At 48.9% G+C, this 13,658-nt stretch overlaps 1 protein-coding gene across 1 annotated transcript in view; it reads right to left on the reverse strand.

The window, feature by feature from the left end:
- Positions 1-9,621: 9,621 nt before the first annotated feature.
- Positions 9,622-13,658, reverse strand: part of LOC142258149 (uncharacterized) — a 44,770-nt gene continuing 40,733 nt past the window's right edge. The window contains exons 6-9 of the mRNA XM_075330627.1: positions 12,062-12,702; positions 11,487-11,757; positions 10,458-10,605; positions 9,622-9,851 (exon numbers count right to left, since the gene is read on the reverse strand). Of these exons, the coding sequence (XP_075186742.1) occupies positions 9,657-9,851; positions 10,458-10,605; positions 11,487-11,757; positions 12,062-12,702 (1,255 nt within the window). The 3' untranslated portion in view covers positions 9,622-9,656. The remainder of the gene's footprint in view (positions 9,852-10,457; positions 10,606-11,486; positions 11,758-12,061; positions 12,703-13,658) is intronic.

Genomic DNA, 13,658 nt, shown 5'->3' on the forward strand with positions numbered 1-13,658 from the left:
GGCGTATAAGCGGTTCTTCCTCAGCCTCTGTAGCACCAGCTGCATGTTCTCTCTGTGGGTCTGTAGGTCCGGGGAGTAGATTAAGATGTCGTCCAGGTATACGACTACACAGACGTAGAGGAGGTCCCTGAACACGTCGTTCACCAGCTCCTGGAAGACAGCCGGGGCGTTGCAAAGACCGAAGGGCATCACACAATACTCATAGTGCCCGTCCCGGGTGTTGAAGGCAGTCTTCCACTCGTCCCCGGAGCGTATGCGAACCAGGTTATAGGCCCCACGGAGATCCAATTTGGTGAATATACGGGCCCTCTGAGCCGATCGAAGAGTTCAGGGATGAGAGGCAGGGGTTATTTGTTTTTCACGGTGATCTGGTTTAGTCCCCGGTAATCGATACAGGAACGTAAGTCGCCTTCTTTTTTCTTGACGAAGAAGCCCGCTCCAGCCAGAGACGAGGATCTCCGAATAAACCCCCGTGCCAGGTTCTCGGTGATATAGTCAGACATGGCCCGGGTCTCAGCAGGGGACAAAGGGTATATCCGCCCTCGAGGAGGAGTGGTTCCTGGCAGAAGGTCGATGGCACAGTCATAGGGTCAGTGTGGGGGTAATACTTCCGACTCCTTTTTATCGAACACATCTGCGAAGGACCAATAGGCTGGAGGTAGGCCAGGTAAGGAGACCAGGGCTGGAGGGCGACGAACGGGCTGGACGGACTGCAGACAGTTCTCATGATAGGACGGGCCCCATCGGGTTATTTCTCCAGTACGCCAGCTGACTGAAGGTTCATGTACCCATAGCCAGGGCAAGCCCAGCAGGAGCGGATGAGACATGCGCGGGAGGACATAGAAGGCGATTTCCTCAGTGTGCAGCGCACCAATACGAAGTCTCACTGGTTTGGTGATAAACAGGACGGTGTCAGATAGGGGTTCCCCATCCACAGAGGCAATCACAAGGGGTTCCTTCAGTGGTGTGACAGGTACCTGGTACTTGTCGACCGTGGCCTGGAGGATAAAGTTGCCTGCTGCCCCGGAATCGAGATATGCCTCTGCCGTGAAGCGGGTTTCTCCTGTTGTCACCTGGACAGTCCATGTAACGGGGTCTGAGAGCTTCCCGGTACCTAGGGTGGCCTCTCCTACCAACCCTAGGCTTTGGAGTTTCCCGGTCTCTCCGGGCAAGAGCGCACCAGGTGTGCGCCTTCTCCGCAGTAGAAGCAGAGGCCCTTGGTGACTCTCTCCGCTTGACGCTGCTCGGAAGACCGCAGCCGGTCTACTTCCATGGACTCATGGGTGGAGGAGCCAGAGAGCGCGGACGAGGAGAAGATAGGCTTCTGCGGCAGAGTGGAGTGCCTAACTGGACGCCTCTCGCGGGACACTTCTTTGGACCTTTCCTGAAAGTGGAGGTCTACCCGGGTTGCGAGGGCAATCAGAGCGTCCAAGGTGGAGGGAACATCGCGGCCGGCCAGCTCGTCCTTGATACGACCGGTAAGTCCCTCCCAGAAGGCGGCACTCAAGCCTTCATTGTTCCATCCTAGCTCAGAGGCCAGGGTACGGAACCGGATAGCATACTGTCCCACTGTCAACGTCCCTTGTCGTAGCCTGAGTAGAGAGGAAGCCGACGCAGAGGCGCGCCCGGGCTCGTCAAAGGTGGTACGGAAGGCATGCAGGAAATACCGGATGTTGTTGGTTACGGGATCTTCCCTCTCCCACAAGGGATTCATCCACGCCAGTGCCTCGCCCTCCAGGTGGGACATTACAAAAGCCACTTTGGCCTGGTCAGAAGCAAAGAGGTGCGGCAGCAGCTTGAAGTGAAGCGAGCACTAGTTCAAAAACTCCTGGCAGGTCTTGGGATCCCCGACGTACCGGGGCGGAGAAGCCAGTCGGAGTTTTGAGGTCTCGGAGGCGGCTCCTACAGGGGTCGTGGACGTGACCGGGGTCGACAGGGACATGGCGGTTGTCTGCAGCGTGTTCAGGCGCGTATCCACTGACGTCATAAAAGCCAGCATACGTGATTGTGTTTCACGTTGACGGACCAGTTCCTGCTGCATTCCGGCCAACTGAGACGCTAGTGCTTCGTCGGGATCCATGGCCTGTTCTATCTGTTACGCCCGGGAGGTGGATCCTCTGGGCCTTGCACCAGACTCCCCCACTGGAGCAACTCAGAGCTAACCCCTGTACAGGGACTGTCCGGTCACCCCACCAGAGGGCCTGGATGCACGGTTGCCGGAGCACGAAGCCGTACAAGAGCAGAGTCCAACCGGTAGAGGTTGCCTGGTAAAGCCAAGGTCAGGGGAAGGGTTCAGACTGGAGCAGATGGTAGTGTCACAGCAAACAATCCCCGGAGGACCACTCGGACAGGTTGCGATCAGGACCCGATATGCTTGACAGGACAGTCCCCGCAGAACCTCTTGAACAGGTTGTCAGCAGGTTCAGGTGTAGCTTTGGTAAGACTGGTTCTGTGGAAGACACAATGTTAGAACGAGACACAGCAAGAGGGACCTGGACTCCGAGCTAGAGAACTTGTAGAACAGGCGACGCCCTCAAGGCAGGAAGCTCCTTTTATACTCTAGTCTTGATTTAGGCAATATCCTGTTTCAGGAGTGCTGGCCCTTTAAGAGGAGGTCAATGACCGCGCGCGCGCCCTTATGCACATGCGCGATGCCCGAGTGCCAGAGGCCAGAGCAGGGAGCGGTGTCGAGGAAGCAGGGGAGCCAGGCAAGGTGTCCAGGGTCGCAGGGGAGCGTCGGGAGCGGGAGACCGGAAGATTGGAGGGTGCCGAGGAGGACGTGTGGCTGAGGGCAGGTGATCCGGGGACCGAGGCGGTGTGTGAGGAACGGCGTCGGGACCCGGGGGGCGTGACACTGGGGCTGTTTACCACATACACACATTTGCCCACACTCCCTTACTGGGGCTGTTCACCACATACACACATTTGCCCACACTCCCTTACTGGGGCTGTTTACTACATATACACAAATGCCCACACTCCCTTACTGGGGCTGGTCACCACATACACACATTTGCCCACACTCCACTACTGGGGCTGGTCACCACATACACACATTTGCCCACACTCCCTTACTGCATACACACATTTGCCCACACTCCCTTACTGGGGCTGTTCACCACATACTCACATTTACCCACACTCCCTTACTGCATACACACATTTGCCCACACTGCCTTACTGCATACACACATTTGCCCACACTCCCTTACTGCATACACACATTTGCCCACACTTCCTTACTGCATACACACATTTGCCCACACTCCCTTACTGCATACACATATTTGCCCACACTCCCTTACTGGGGCTGTTCACCACATACACACATTTGCCCACACTCCCTTACTGCATACACACATTTGCCCACACTCCCTTACTGCATACACACATTTGCCCACACTCCCTTACTGCATACACACATTTGCCCACACTTCCTTACTGCATACACACATTTGCCCACACTCCCTTACTGCATACACATATTTGCCCACACTCCCTTACTGGGGCTGTTCACCACATACACACATTTGCCCACACTGCCTTACTGCATACACTCATTTGCCCACACTCCCTTACTGCATACACTCATTTGCCCACACTCCCTTACTGCATACACTCATTTGCCCACACTCCCTTACTGCATACACTCATTTGCCCACACTTCCTTACTGCATACACTCATTTGCCCACACTCCCTTACTGCATACACTCATTTGCCCACACTTCCTTACTGCATACACACATTTGCCCACACTGCCTTACTGCATACACACATTTACCCACACTCCCTTACTGCATACACACATTTGCCCACACTGCCTTACTGCATACACACATTTGCCCACACTCCCTTACTGCATACACACATTTGCCCACACTTCCTTACTGCATACACACATTTGCCCATACTGCCTTACTGCATACACACATTTGCCCACACTCCCTTACTGAGGCTGGTCACCACATACACACATTTGCCCACACTCCCTTACTGCATACACATATTTGCCCACACTCCCTTACTGGGGCTGTTCACCACATACACACATTTGCCCACACTCCCTTACTGCATACACACATTTGCCCACACTCCCTTACTGCATACACACATTTGCCCACACTGCCTTACTGCATACACTCATTTGCCCACACTCCCGTACTGGGGCTGGTCACCTGAGCTGATAACAAGGCTTGTGTGTGGCCCTAGAAGGGGAGGAGTTTAGCATGAGATAAAAGTTAGTTGGAGTTGGTGTCAGGATGTGAGAGGAGTGTAACATGGAGACGTCCTGTCCTGAGATAACTGTTGAAACCTTTGGAGGGGCTACACATTGGCAGGTATCAGTCCCTAGGCCACCAGGACTTCCAAGGTCAGTGGAAAACTGAGAGACTGCGATTAGCCTTTACATAAGGAGCAGTGAATTAGCCCAGGAGCTCAGCGACGTGATTGAGTCTGGAAACTTCTAGAAGAAACAGTGGGTTTTCCCACAGGATTAAAGTCGCCGTTCACTGGAAGGGATCAAGGATCCAGACTTTTCTTGTCTTCAGAATCCCAGGATCCCAGACTCCTTATCCCAGGTAGGGAAGTAGCGGCCGGAGGACACACGAGCATCACACCGCAGAGAAGCCAAACTCTCATTAGGGCAGGTCAGACCACCATCATTGTGAAGGCTCGAAGGAATGTTCCGGACTGCTCTGCAGAGTGTCAGTGAAAGGTAACAGCTCCTGTCCTGTCTGTGGTGAATTATTCTCTGCTGCATCGTCCCTACCTCACCATCCCCAGGAACCAGCCCTAGTTGGAGGGGGGGCGAGAGAACAACCCTCTGGCACTGTGCCACCCCACCTAACTCCTGGGACCTCCAGCAGTGCCAGCTGTACCAAATCCGAACATCCCAACTGGTGGCACAAACCGTTTATTTATTTTATTATTTTTCTCTCCCCTTTTTAATATTATATTTAACCCCCATCAGTAAAGCCCGTTGCACGTGTCCAGTACGGCCACTTCACCACTCGGCCCCACCACCGTGACATCAGAGGTCTACCAGTGGCGGCACAATATCACCTATCTATGGAATAGGGGATAACTTGTTGAGTGATGAGGTCTGACCACTGGGACCTGCACCCATCGGCAGAAGTAGTTCTTTACTTGTAGTCCTCCTGTACAATGTTCACAAAATTTCTGCAGACTCCAGAAAAAATAATACGATATAAGTTTGTAAATAAACATCATGGAGGAGGGAGATGCAGCTGCAGCCCGTCACTCTCTGTGTGTTACACTGTATTCTGTGAGAGGGTGGAGTAAGAATGAGAAGACATCTGATTGGCTCCTAGCGCACAGGTGATCATCACCTTTATCCCCCTCCTTACCCTCCATCAGCATTCGCTGACACCCCCGGGAATTGCAGAATGCGTCAACATCCCTCTGATAAAACGTACGGAAATTGAAGAAGTAATTGAGTAATTAGCGCCTATGGGAAGGTTGGCAGATGAATCTTAACACAGGTCTCATGGGAAGAGCGAGGGGCTTCAGAGCATAGATTGGACACAGGAAGGGCACCCATGCCTCCGGAGGCGGTGGCGGCTTCAGCTGGGTTATGGAGCCACATTGGCCCTCATCTCTGCACACATCCTCAGGTAGATAAATGTAGAGTATATTTATCCAGCCATGGTCCCTGCCAGGCATCTGCTTGTATTTACCAGTCAACTTTGCATCTATAAAATATGTAGGCATCTAGAACCGTTCATTGTGCAAGGTAATGATGGTTTTTCACATTGACCATGAGAATGGAGATCAAGAGCAACAGTCGAGCAAGCCCATTACCAATCCACTAATAATCTACGGGCCTGATGGAGAGACCGGACACAGTGCTCACTTTTCTCCACCAGAAACAGAAAATAAAGGAAGACACGGTGCCTATAACCGAACCAGAAGCAGAAAATGAAGGAAGACACGGTGCCCGTGACCGACCAAGCCACCATTCCAACTGGGAAGTGTTGGCCAAATTCTCGTAATTAGTGAAGGTCCCAGTGTTCAAGCTTCTCCTTGTTCAACAAGTTCTCCCCTGTCCTATACTCGGTGATCACCTGTAATCTTGGCGTAACACTTTTAATGATGGGTCATCCATAAAGGGTAGCCAATATCTCCATCTGCAGGACCACGTCTCCTACAACACACTTTTATTTGTAGATCAGATGGGGCCTGTATCATCTTATCACAGAATGACCCAACAATCTTTAACCCCGTGGACACCTAGTGACCGTCCACCCTGGGACAGAAAAGTGACTGTTTATTAATCACGTATATTCACCTTACCTGGTGCCCTCCGTATCCCTCCTCCACCCAGTTTTTCCTTCCATTCCTCCTTTTTTTTTAAAAAAAAAATATTCTTTTTATTAATTTTAATATCAATAACAAATAATCAAATAATCTCTCAATTACAGATATTAAATCCCCTCAACTCCCAACTACCCTCCCGCTTTCCTCCTCTTTTGACGATGACATCCACTATGGCAGCGTGAGAGCCATGAAAAGGTTAAACCAGCCCTTTCCTGGCTTTTCTATCCCACAGCACAGGCAAAGTGCGGTATAAACTTACCCCAGCCCTCCCGGTACCACTGCTGCCACCATGAAAGCTGGAGGAATGGAAAATCAATAATGAACATAGCAGGAATACGGAGGGGGACAAGTAGGGTGACTACACATGAGAAACCAGAATGAAGGGTCCCTTTAATTTCTACCATTTGGGGAGAGAAGGACTCGATTGCTTATTTTGCAGGTATTCCTGTGCCTAAGGCCCCTTTCACACGTCAGTGATTCTGGGACGTTTGTGCTTTTTTTTAAACGTACCAGAATCACTGACATACGCAGACACATTATAATGAATGGGTCTGCTCACACGTCAGTGATTTTTCACTGCACGTGTCTCCGTGCGGCGTACCCGCGTGTCCGTGATTGCCGCACGGAGACATGTCCATTTTTTTCTGGCATCACTGATGTCCCACGGATCACGCAGTGGTGTGGTCCGTGAAACACGTGCCAGAAAAAAACGTGCTTTTAAAATAAAAATCTTTTTTCCTCACCCGGCGTCCAGCGATGTCCTCTGCAGCCCGTGCAGCCTGCTGCTTCTGAGCCGGCTCATTACTGTCGCGCATATTCATGATGCACGACACAGCCGACCCGGAAGCAGCTGCTGCGGGGGTCAGCGCCAGCCGGATGCTGCACCACGGGAGCGATCAGTAACATGGAGAGCGGGAGCGGGCACAGGTGAGTTAATCTCTAAGTGCAATCACGGGCCACGGAGAATGGAGCCTGGATTGCACTTAGACAACCCACGTGTGCCATGATTCACGGCACACGGAGGGACATGTGCGTGTTTTACACGCCAGTGAAAAACGTCAGTGTTTTTCACGGATGTGTTAAACGGGCCTAAGGGCGGCTTTGCATGTTGCGACATCGCACATGCGATGTCGGTGGGGTCAAATCAAAAGTGCCGCACATCCAACGTCACTTTCGACATCGTAGTGTGTAAATGCTAGATGATACGATGAACGAGCGCAAAAGCGTCGTTATCGTATCATCGGTGCATTCACCGACATTTCCATAATGCCGGTGCCGCGACAGGTACGATACAGTTCCTTGTTCCTGCGGCAGCAGACATCGCTGTGTATGAAGCCGCAGGAGCGAGGAACTTCACCTTATTACCTGCCGCCGGCGGCTATACGGAAGGAAGGAGGTGGGCGGGATGTTTACACCCTGATCATCTCCGCCCCTCCGCCGCTATTGGCCACCTGCCGTGTGACGTCGCTGTGACGCCGAACGACCCGCCCCCTTAGGAAGGAGGCGGGGCGACAGTCGCAGGGCAGGTGAGTTCATGTGAAGCTGGCGTAGCAATAGTTTTCGCTACGCCAGCTATCACAAGATATTGTACCTGCGACGGGGGCGGGGACTATCGCGTGCGACATCGCAGCATCGGCTTGCGATGTCGCAACGTGCAAAGCCCGCCTAAGTCTCCAAAACATTTTGTAAAGTCTGTACTTGGACCTCTTCTCATAAATATATATATAATAATGATGTCCTAAAGTGGCAGAATGATACATATAAACAAATTCAAGAAAACCTATTAATAACCTGTGAATATTTGGAGAGAGAAGGCCCAGACCCCAAAGCTTGTTTTACATTAGCTTCTTCCTGGGGAGATACACTTCCCCAGGAAGAACCTAAAGCGAAACGCGCGTTGGGGGTTCTGGTCCCTTCTCTCTCCAGTATATTTATTGACCTTTTATACCTGGTTTCCTAGTAGAAGGATTTTTTGTGTCATATTTTCCCTCCATGATTTCTATTTATTCTATTTCGCATGTTGTTCTGTATAATTAATAAAGGTTGTTACTTTTTTGCTACTTGGGCTTTAGTTGCTTCTATTGTTATTTGTATATTCACATAGATAGAAGTTGTTTTGGGGTTTCTTTGATGCCCAATAACTGAAATCTCTTTACCACTATAATTTTAAAAGGTACAGACTCATGGAATGTGAGACTCCGAAGGGTCTGTGTGCTAAAAGATCAGTGTTGAGTACAGTGCATACATTCAGGATTTTGCCAAAATTGGGGCATGGATTTGACACCTACATCCCTACTGAATGCGCAGACAAGGGATGAGTGAATGTAACGCTAGGTACTAGGAAGTACCAAGCCAACGGTGAAAGGGAAGGGAAACCCTGTGTCTAGGGAGAGGGAAGATGGTGACCCCTGATCAAACCTACCGCTGTTCCCTGGGGTCCCTCACCACCCTAGATAGGTTCCGCACCTATACGCCTGACCCTTGGTGACCCTAGTGCTGGACCCTAAATAGGGAACGGATGGGATGAGCTCTTCATGAACCCTACTAAACACAACAAGGAAGACACAAGGAGGACACTTTGGGAAAATGCATGAACTGCTTATGACACAGGTAGACGTTCAAGAAAGTTCTCAGCCATGATACCACAGAGGAGTCCAAGCCACAAGGCTTGAACGAACTGAAACTATCACCAGCAACAATCCAAGGAAGGAAGGGGTATACAAGCACCAAGCGAATACTGATGATCAACAGTTGAGTGGAAGGCGAGATCCTGCTGGGTCCAAAAGGGAGAGAGATGAATCCAGCAGGAAAGCTCCTATACCAATGAATACTGACAGCACGAACAATGGGGACCATTCTGCACAGCCTGTGACCTTCTATGGCCACAAACCACATGACTGTCTGTCACACGTGACACCCCCGTGACAGTGAAATCCTACAAAAGAAAAAAATCATGTAGTCAACTCTTGAATGCTCCATTGGACCGACGCCACTTCACTGGCCTCTACATATCTCCTGCAGCTGTCACTTACCGCACATCCATGTGACCACTGCAGCCAATCAATGGACTCACATGTATAATGAGTGACAGCTGAGGACATAGATTGGCAGCAGCGGTCATGAAGTGATATTAATCATGTTCTCAGTGCAGGACACAATGAGAACCTGATGGTGATCGTGTAGTGACAGATTAGAGGTATTTTTGGAGTATCTTTTTTATACATTCTTTACGATGCTGAAATTTTCCATCTGCCCCAAAAAGTGACACGGAGAGTAGACGGCAGCTCTTTATTACGTGAGGAAAGCGTCGGCTGTCATTCTATTTAGTTGGGTTGATTATTCTTCCGGTGAAAACGTCGGTAGTAATATCTTTATTGTAGATGGTGAATAAGAACGGTCGGTCTATTTTCACATGTCGTAAAAGTGGAGCCGAGTGCCTCGTCATCCCAAGTCCGGTGGCGGCAGCGGCTTCTGTTCCCTCCTCGTCCACTTTCAGCACGGCTTTATGCACAGCCTACAGAGGTTGAGAGCAGAAAAGTCATAACACATAGATCACCTGTTGTCTTCGGGATTTTATAAAGGGGGCGGTCAAATTAGATTAGATTAGAGGTATTTTTGGAGTATCTGTTTTATACATTCTTTACGATGCTGAAATTTTCCATCGGCCCCAGAAGTGACAACCCCCCCTCCTCCTGCCCCCAGCAAATCACCACTTTTCACAATGAATTGCTAATGTAAGATGAAGAGTGAGGGTCTGGGATCCCATATTATTGTCTTTTTGGATAGTACCATTGTTTATAGTCAAATTATAAACATCCGCTCCCAGAAGACTCCCCGAGGATAAGAAGAACATCTGAGACATGATCCATGGGTAAAAAGGTGACGCAAATGTGATCTCCCGGCTGATGCACCGAGCGGAGGCAGCGGCCCTGTTACTTATAGAGCAGCGACCTCTACGAGGTGGGGCGTATACAATGGCTTCCATAAGTTCTGTAGTTGAATGAGCTCATTTGCATGTTTTTTCCCATGGAGCATTGCCAATGTGATTCCACTTTTGTCTCATTGAGGAGATTCAGTCCCTGAAATAATATTCACTTCTCAAACCCAAAATTAGTTTTACCTTTGTCACTGACAGTGTGGAGTCTCCCGTAATCCCGGAGAGGTCGGCGTGGTCAGAAAACACGTCTGTGATGCCCAAGGCCTGAAGTTCCTTCACAAGATCAAGTTCTTCAGACATGGAAAATTTTGGAATTGAAAGAAGAATCTCACTGAGCAAAGAGAAAAAAAACCTCATTATGTCATAGAAATGACCCACTACAAAGTCCACGATCACACTGCGACCAAAACTACTTAATTCTGCCATTACAGTAATAACATTACATTACTGATCCTAAGTTACCTCCTGTATTAACCTCCAGAGCTGCACTCACTATTCTGCTGGTGCAGTCACTGTGTACATACATTACATTACTGATCCTGAGTTACCTCCTGTATTATACTCCAGAGCTGCACTCACTATTCTGCTATTGCAATCACTGTGTACATACATTACATTACTGATCCTGAGTTACCTCCTGTATTATACTCCAGAGCTGCACTCACTATTCTGCTGGTGCAGTTACTATGTACATACATTACATTACTGATCCTGAGTTACCTCCTGTATTATACTCCAGAGCTGCACTCACTATTCTGCTATTGCAATCACTGTGTACATACATTACATTACTGATCCTGAGTTACCTCCTGTATTATACTCCAGAGCTGCACTCACTATTCTATTGCAGTCACTGTGTACATACATTACATTACTGATCCTGAGTTACCTCCTGTATTATACTCCAGAGCTGCACTCACTATTCTGCTGGTGCAGTCACTGTGTACATACATTACATTACTGACTCTGAGTTACCTCCTGTATTATACTCCAGAGCGGTAATCTTGAAGTTCTTTTCTCTATTCCTCTATGTATATTGGGTACAGAAGAGGGTAATCTTTCTCCTGCTGGGGCACGGCAGCGTCTGACACTTACAGGCTCTTGTCAGCTGCGCAGTATCACCCCATCCCTCAGATCACACAGTATCACACTATGGCCTCTTGTTGTCTTATTTCTTTACAATGAATCCTTCTAGTGTTCGTCCTTTCTTACCTTGGCTTCATTGCTTTCTCCCATGTCTCTTGTGACACATTCTGCAGAGCCTTTTCGGCCTCACGTAATTTTCCTTTCTTGGGTATGATGAATATTGCAGAAGTGTTTCCTTTGTAGGGGACATCGACCACCCTGCATCCAATCTCACTTATATACCCGGTTAGATACTCCCCTTCTCTGGTCATCATCGGCACCTTCACTACTGTGTTGTCATCCACATGGAAGTCGTCTTCTCTGGTATGATTTACATTGAATGCGTGTTCCCAGGATCCTACAAGAAATTCCACCAGTAATATATTACTTTTCAGCAATTTTGAGCTTTTTGTTCCATGTCCGAGTTGTTGTTACCAGGCACGGTCCTGCACATGCGCTAGTGACCTGAACAGGACGGATCTGCAGCACCAGGAATGGTCACTACTAGATGTTCAGGACCGCGCCTGAGAAACAAAGAAGGGAACACAACACTCGATGCAGCAACTTGGCTACTTTCATTCAGCTGATGAAGACAAGGTAATTCAAACCCCATAAATTACAGTACTAAAATTTGATACATTCTCAATAGTTTTGCCCCTTACCCTTGAAGAATATGGTGTTGATGATAACCAGAACCGTCATTGGATCAAGATCGTCCAAGAGATCTTTAATTTTCCCATTGGTGTTCTTCTCCACATAACTATTGATCTGCTCTAAGGCTTCTTCAACTTTGTGGAAGTCGGTGGAGATGGCATCCGATTGGTAGAATTTCTTGGCATCTTCTAAGAACTTGTCTAGAACCTTCAGCTTATTATCGATGAAGAGGGCGTTGGCGCTGTCCAGCTGGAGACCACTTTTTGGTTGGTTGATGATGTTTAGAAGCTTTTGGAAGCCTTTGTGGATCGTTTCCTCTGATGTTACGGATGTGTTGAAACAAAAGCCTTCCTGGATCTGACTGAGGGTCTTGGATTTGGCACCAAGTGAGAGTAAAGAGAATGCTATTGAGATACTTAATGGGGAGAAGAAAAAGTTGTCATCGGGGTGAGCGGCAGCCAGGTGGTAGTAGAGCTTGTAAGAAAACTTGAGACTTGCTGCGGATATCTGCTGCAAAGCTTCTGCTTCATTGTCATGGTGGTCATGGTGGTCATGGTCATCATCATGTGGTCCTCCGTGGTCACCACACACAAGTGCCCAAAGGAGAGCTTGGCTCAAACACAAGAAGATTAGAAGCTTCATTTTTTTTCTGAAACAGAGAATTATGTATTCATCATAAGTATGTGAACCCCTAATATTTATTTATTTATTTTTTACTATATTTACAAGCTTGGGTTGTAATCACCGCCCTTTCTGACAGGTGCTGACGCTGGTCCTGACCGCTGGGGAGACTCAGAGTTCTGCATCAGTCGGTCCGACAACGCCCCCTCTGATACTGCTGTGCCCGGGGCACATGCCCCGTGAGCTCCCCCCTAGATACGCCTCTGCTATAAGAGTGTTTATTCATTTGTGCACATGCAAGCCTCTAAAAGAAAGAGAAAAGTCTTCCAAGACAGCCCCTTAAAGTTATAATGATCAAGTGTAATCTCACTGAATTCCCCAAGAATATGACCTAACCCAAAAATAAGCCCTAGTAGGATTTTTGGGGCTTTTTTTTTAGTATGCTTAAAATATAAGCCCTACTCCAAAAATAAGCCCTAGTTGCCGTTCCATAAAGAAGTGTCCAAGTCGCTAGAAAAGTTAAAGAATACAGCAGGTCTCTTCATCAAAGAAAGCAGACATCCCCAAAAGAAAGTAGACACTCCCAAAAAGAAAGCAGACACCTTCAAAATAAATCAGACACCCCCAAAGAAAAGCAGACCTCCCAAAACGTTGCACTCACCAGACCCCAAACATTTACAGTTGGCAATTGCGGTTGGTGGATGGGCTCTCACACAGAGATCTGCGACACTGTCAGGTCCTTCGCCATTCCAGCTACGTTGCACTGCAGCTCTCACAAACAGATTGGGTACAAGTATCACTCCACGCAAGTAATACTGCTTCCAGTCACCAGGGGGAGCCAACCGCTGTAGAACACAGGGGGACCTGTCAGCGATGCCGATTTGTATGTGAGAACCCATTCACTTTCCAACTCTAATTGTTTGAGGTCTGGTAAGAGCAATTCTTTTAGGGGGGTCTGCTCTCTTTAGAGGTAAACTTAGCAGT

Source organism: Anomaloglossus baeobatrachus, chromosome 12 (assembly GCF_048569485.1).
Source record: "Anomaloglossus baeobatrachus isolate aAnoBae1 chromosome 12, aAnoBae1.hap1, whole genome shotgun sequence".
Taxonomy (NCBI): domain Eukaryota; kingdom Metazoa; phylum Chordata; class Amphibia; order Anura; family Aromobatidae; genus Anomaloglossus; species Anomaloglossus baeobatrachus.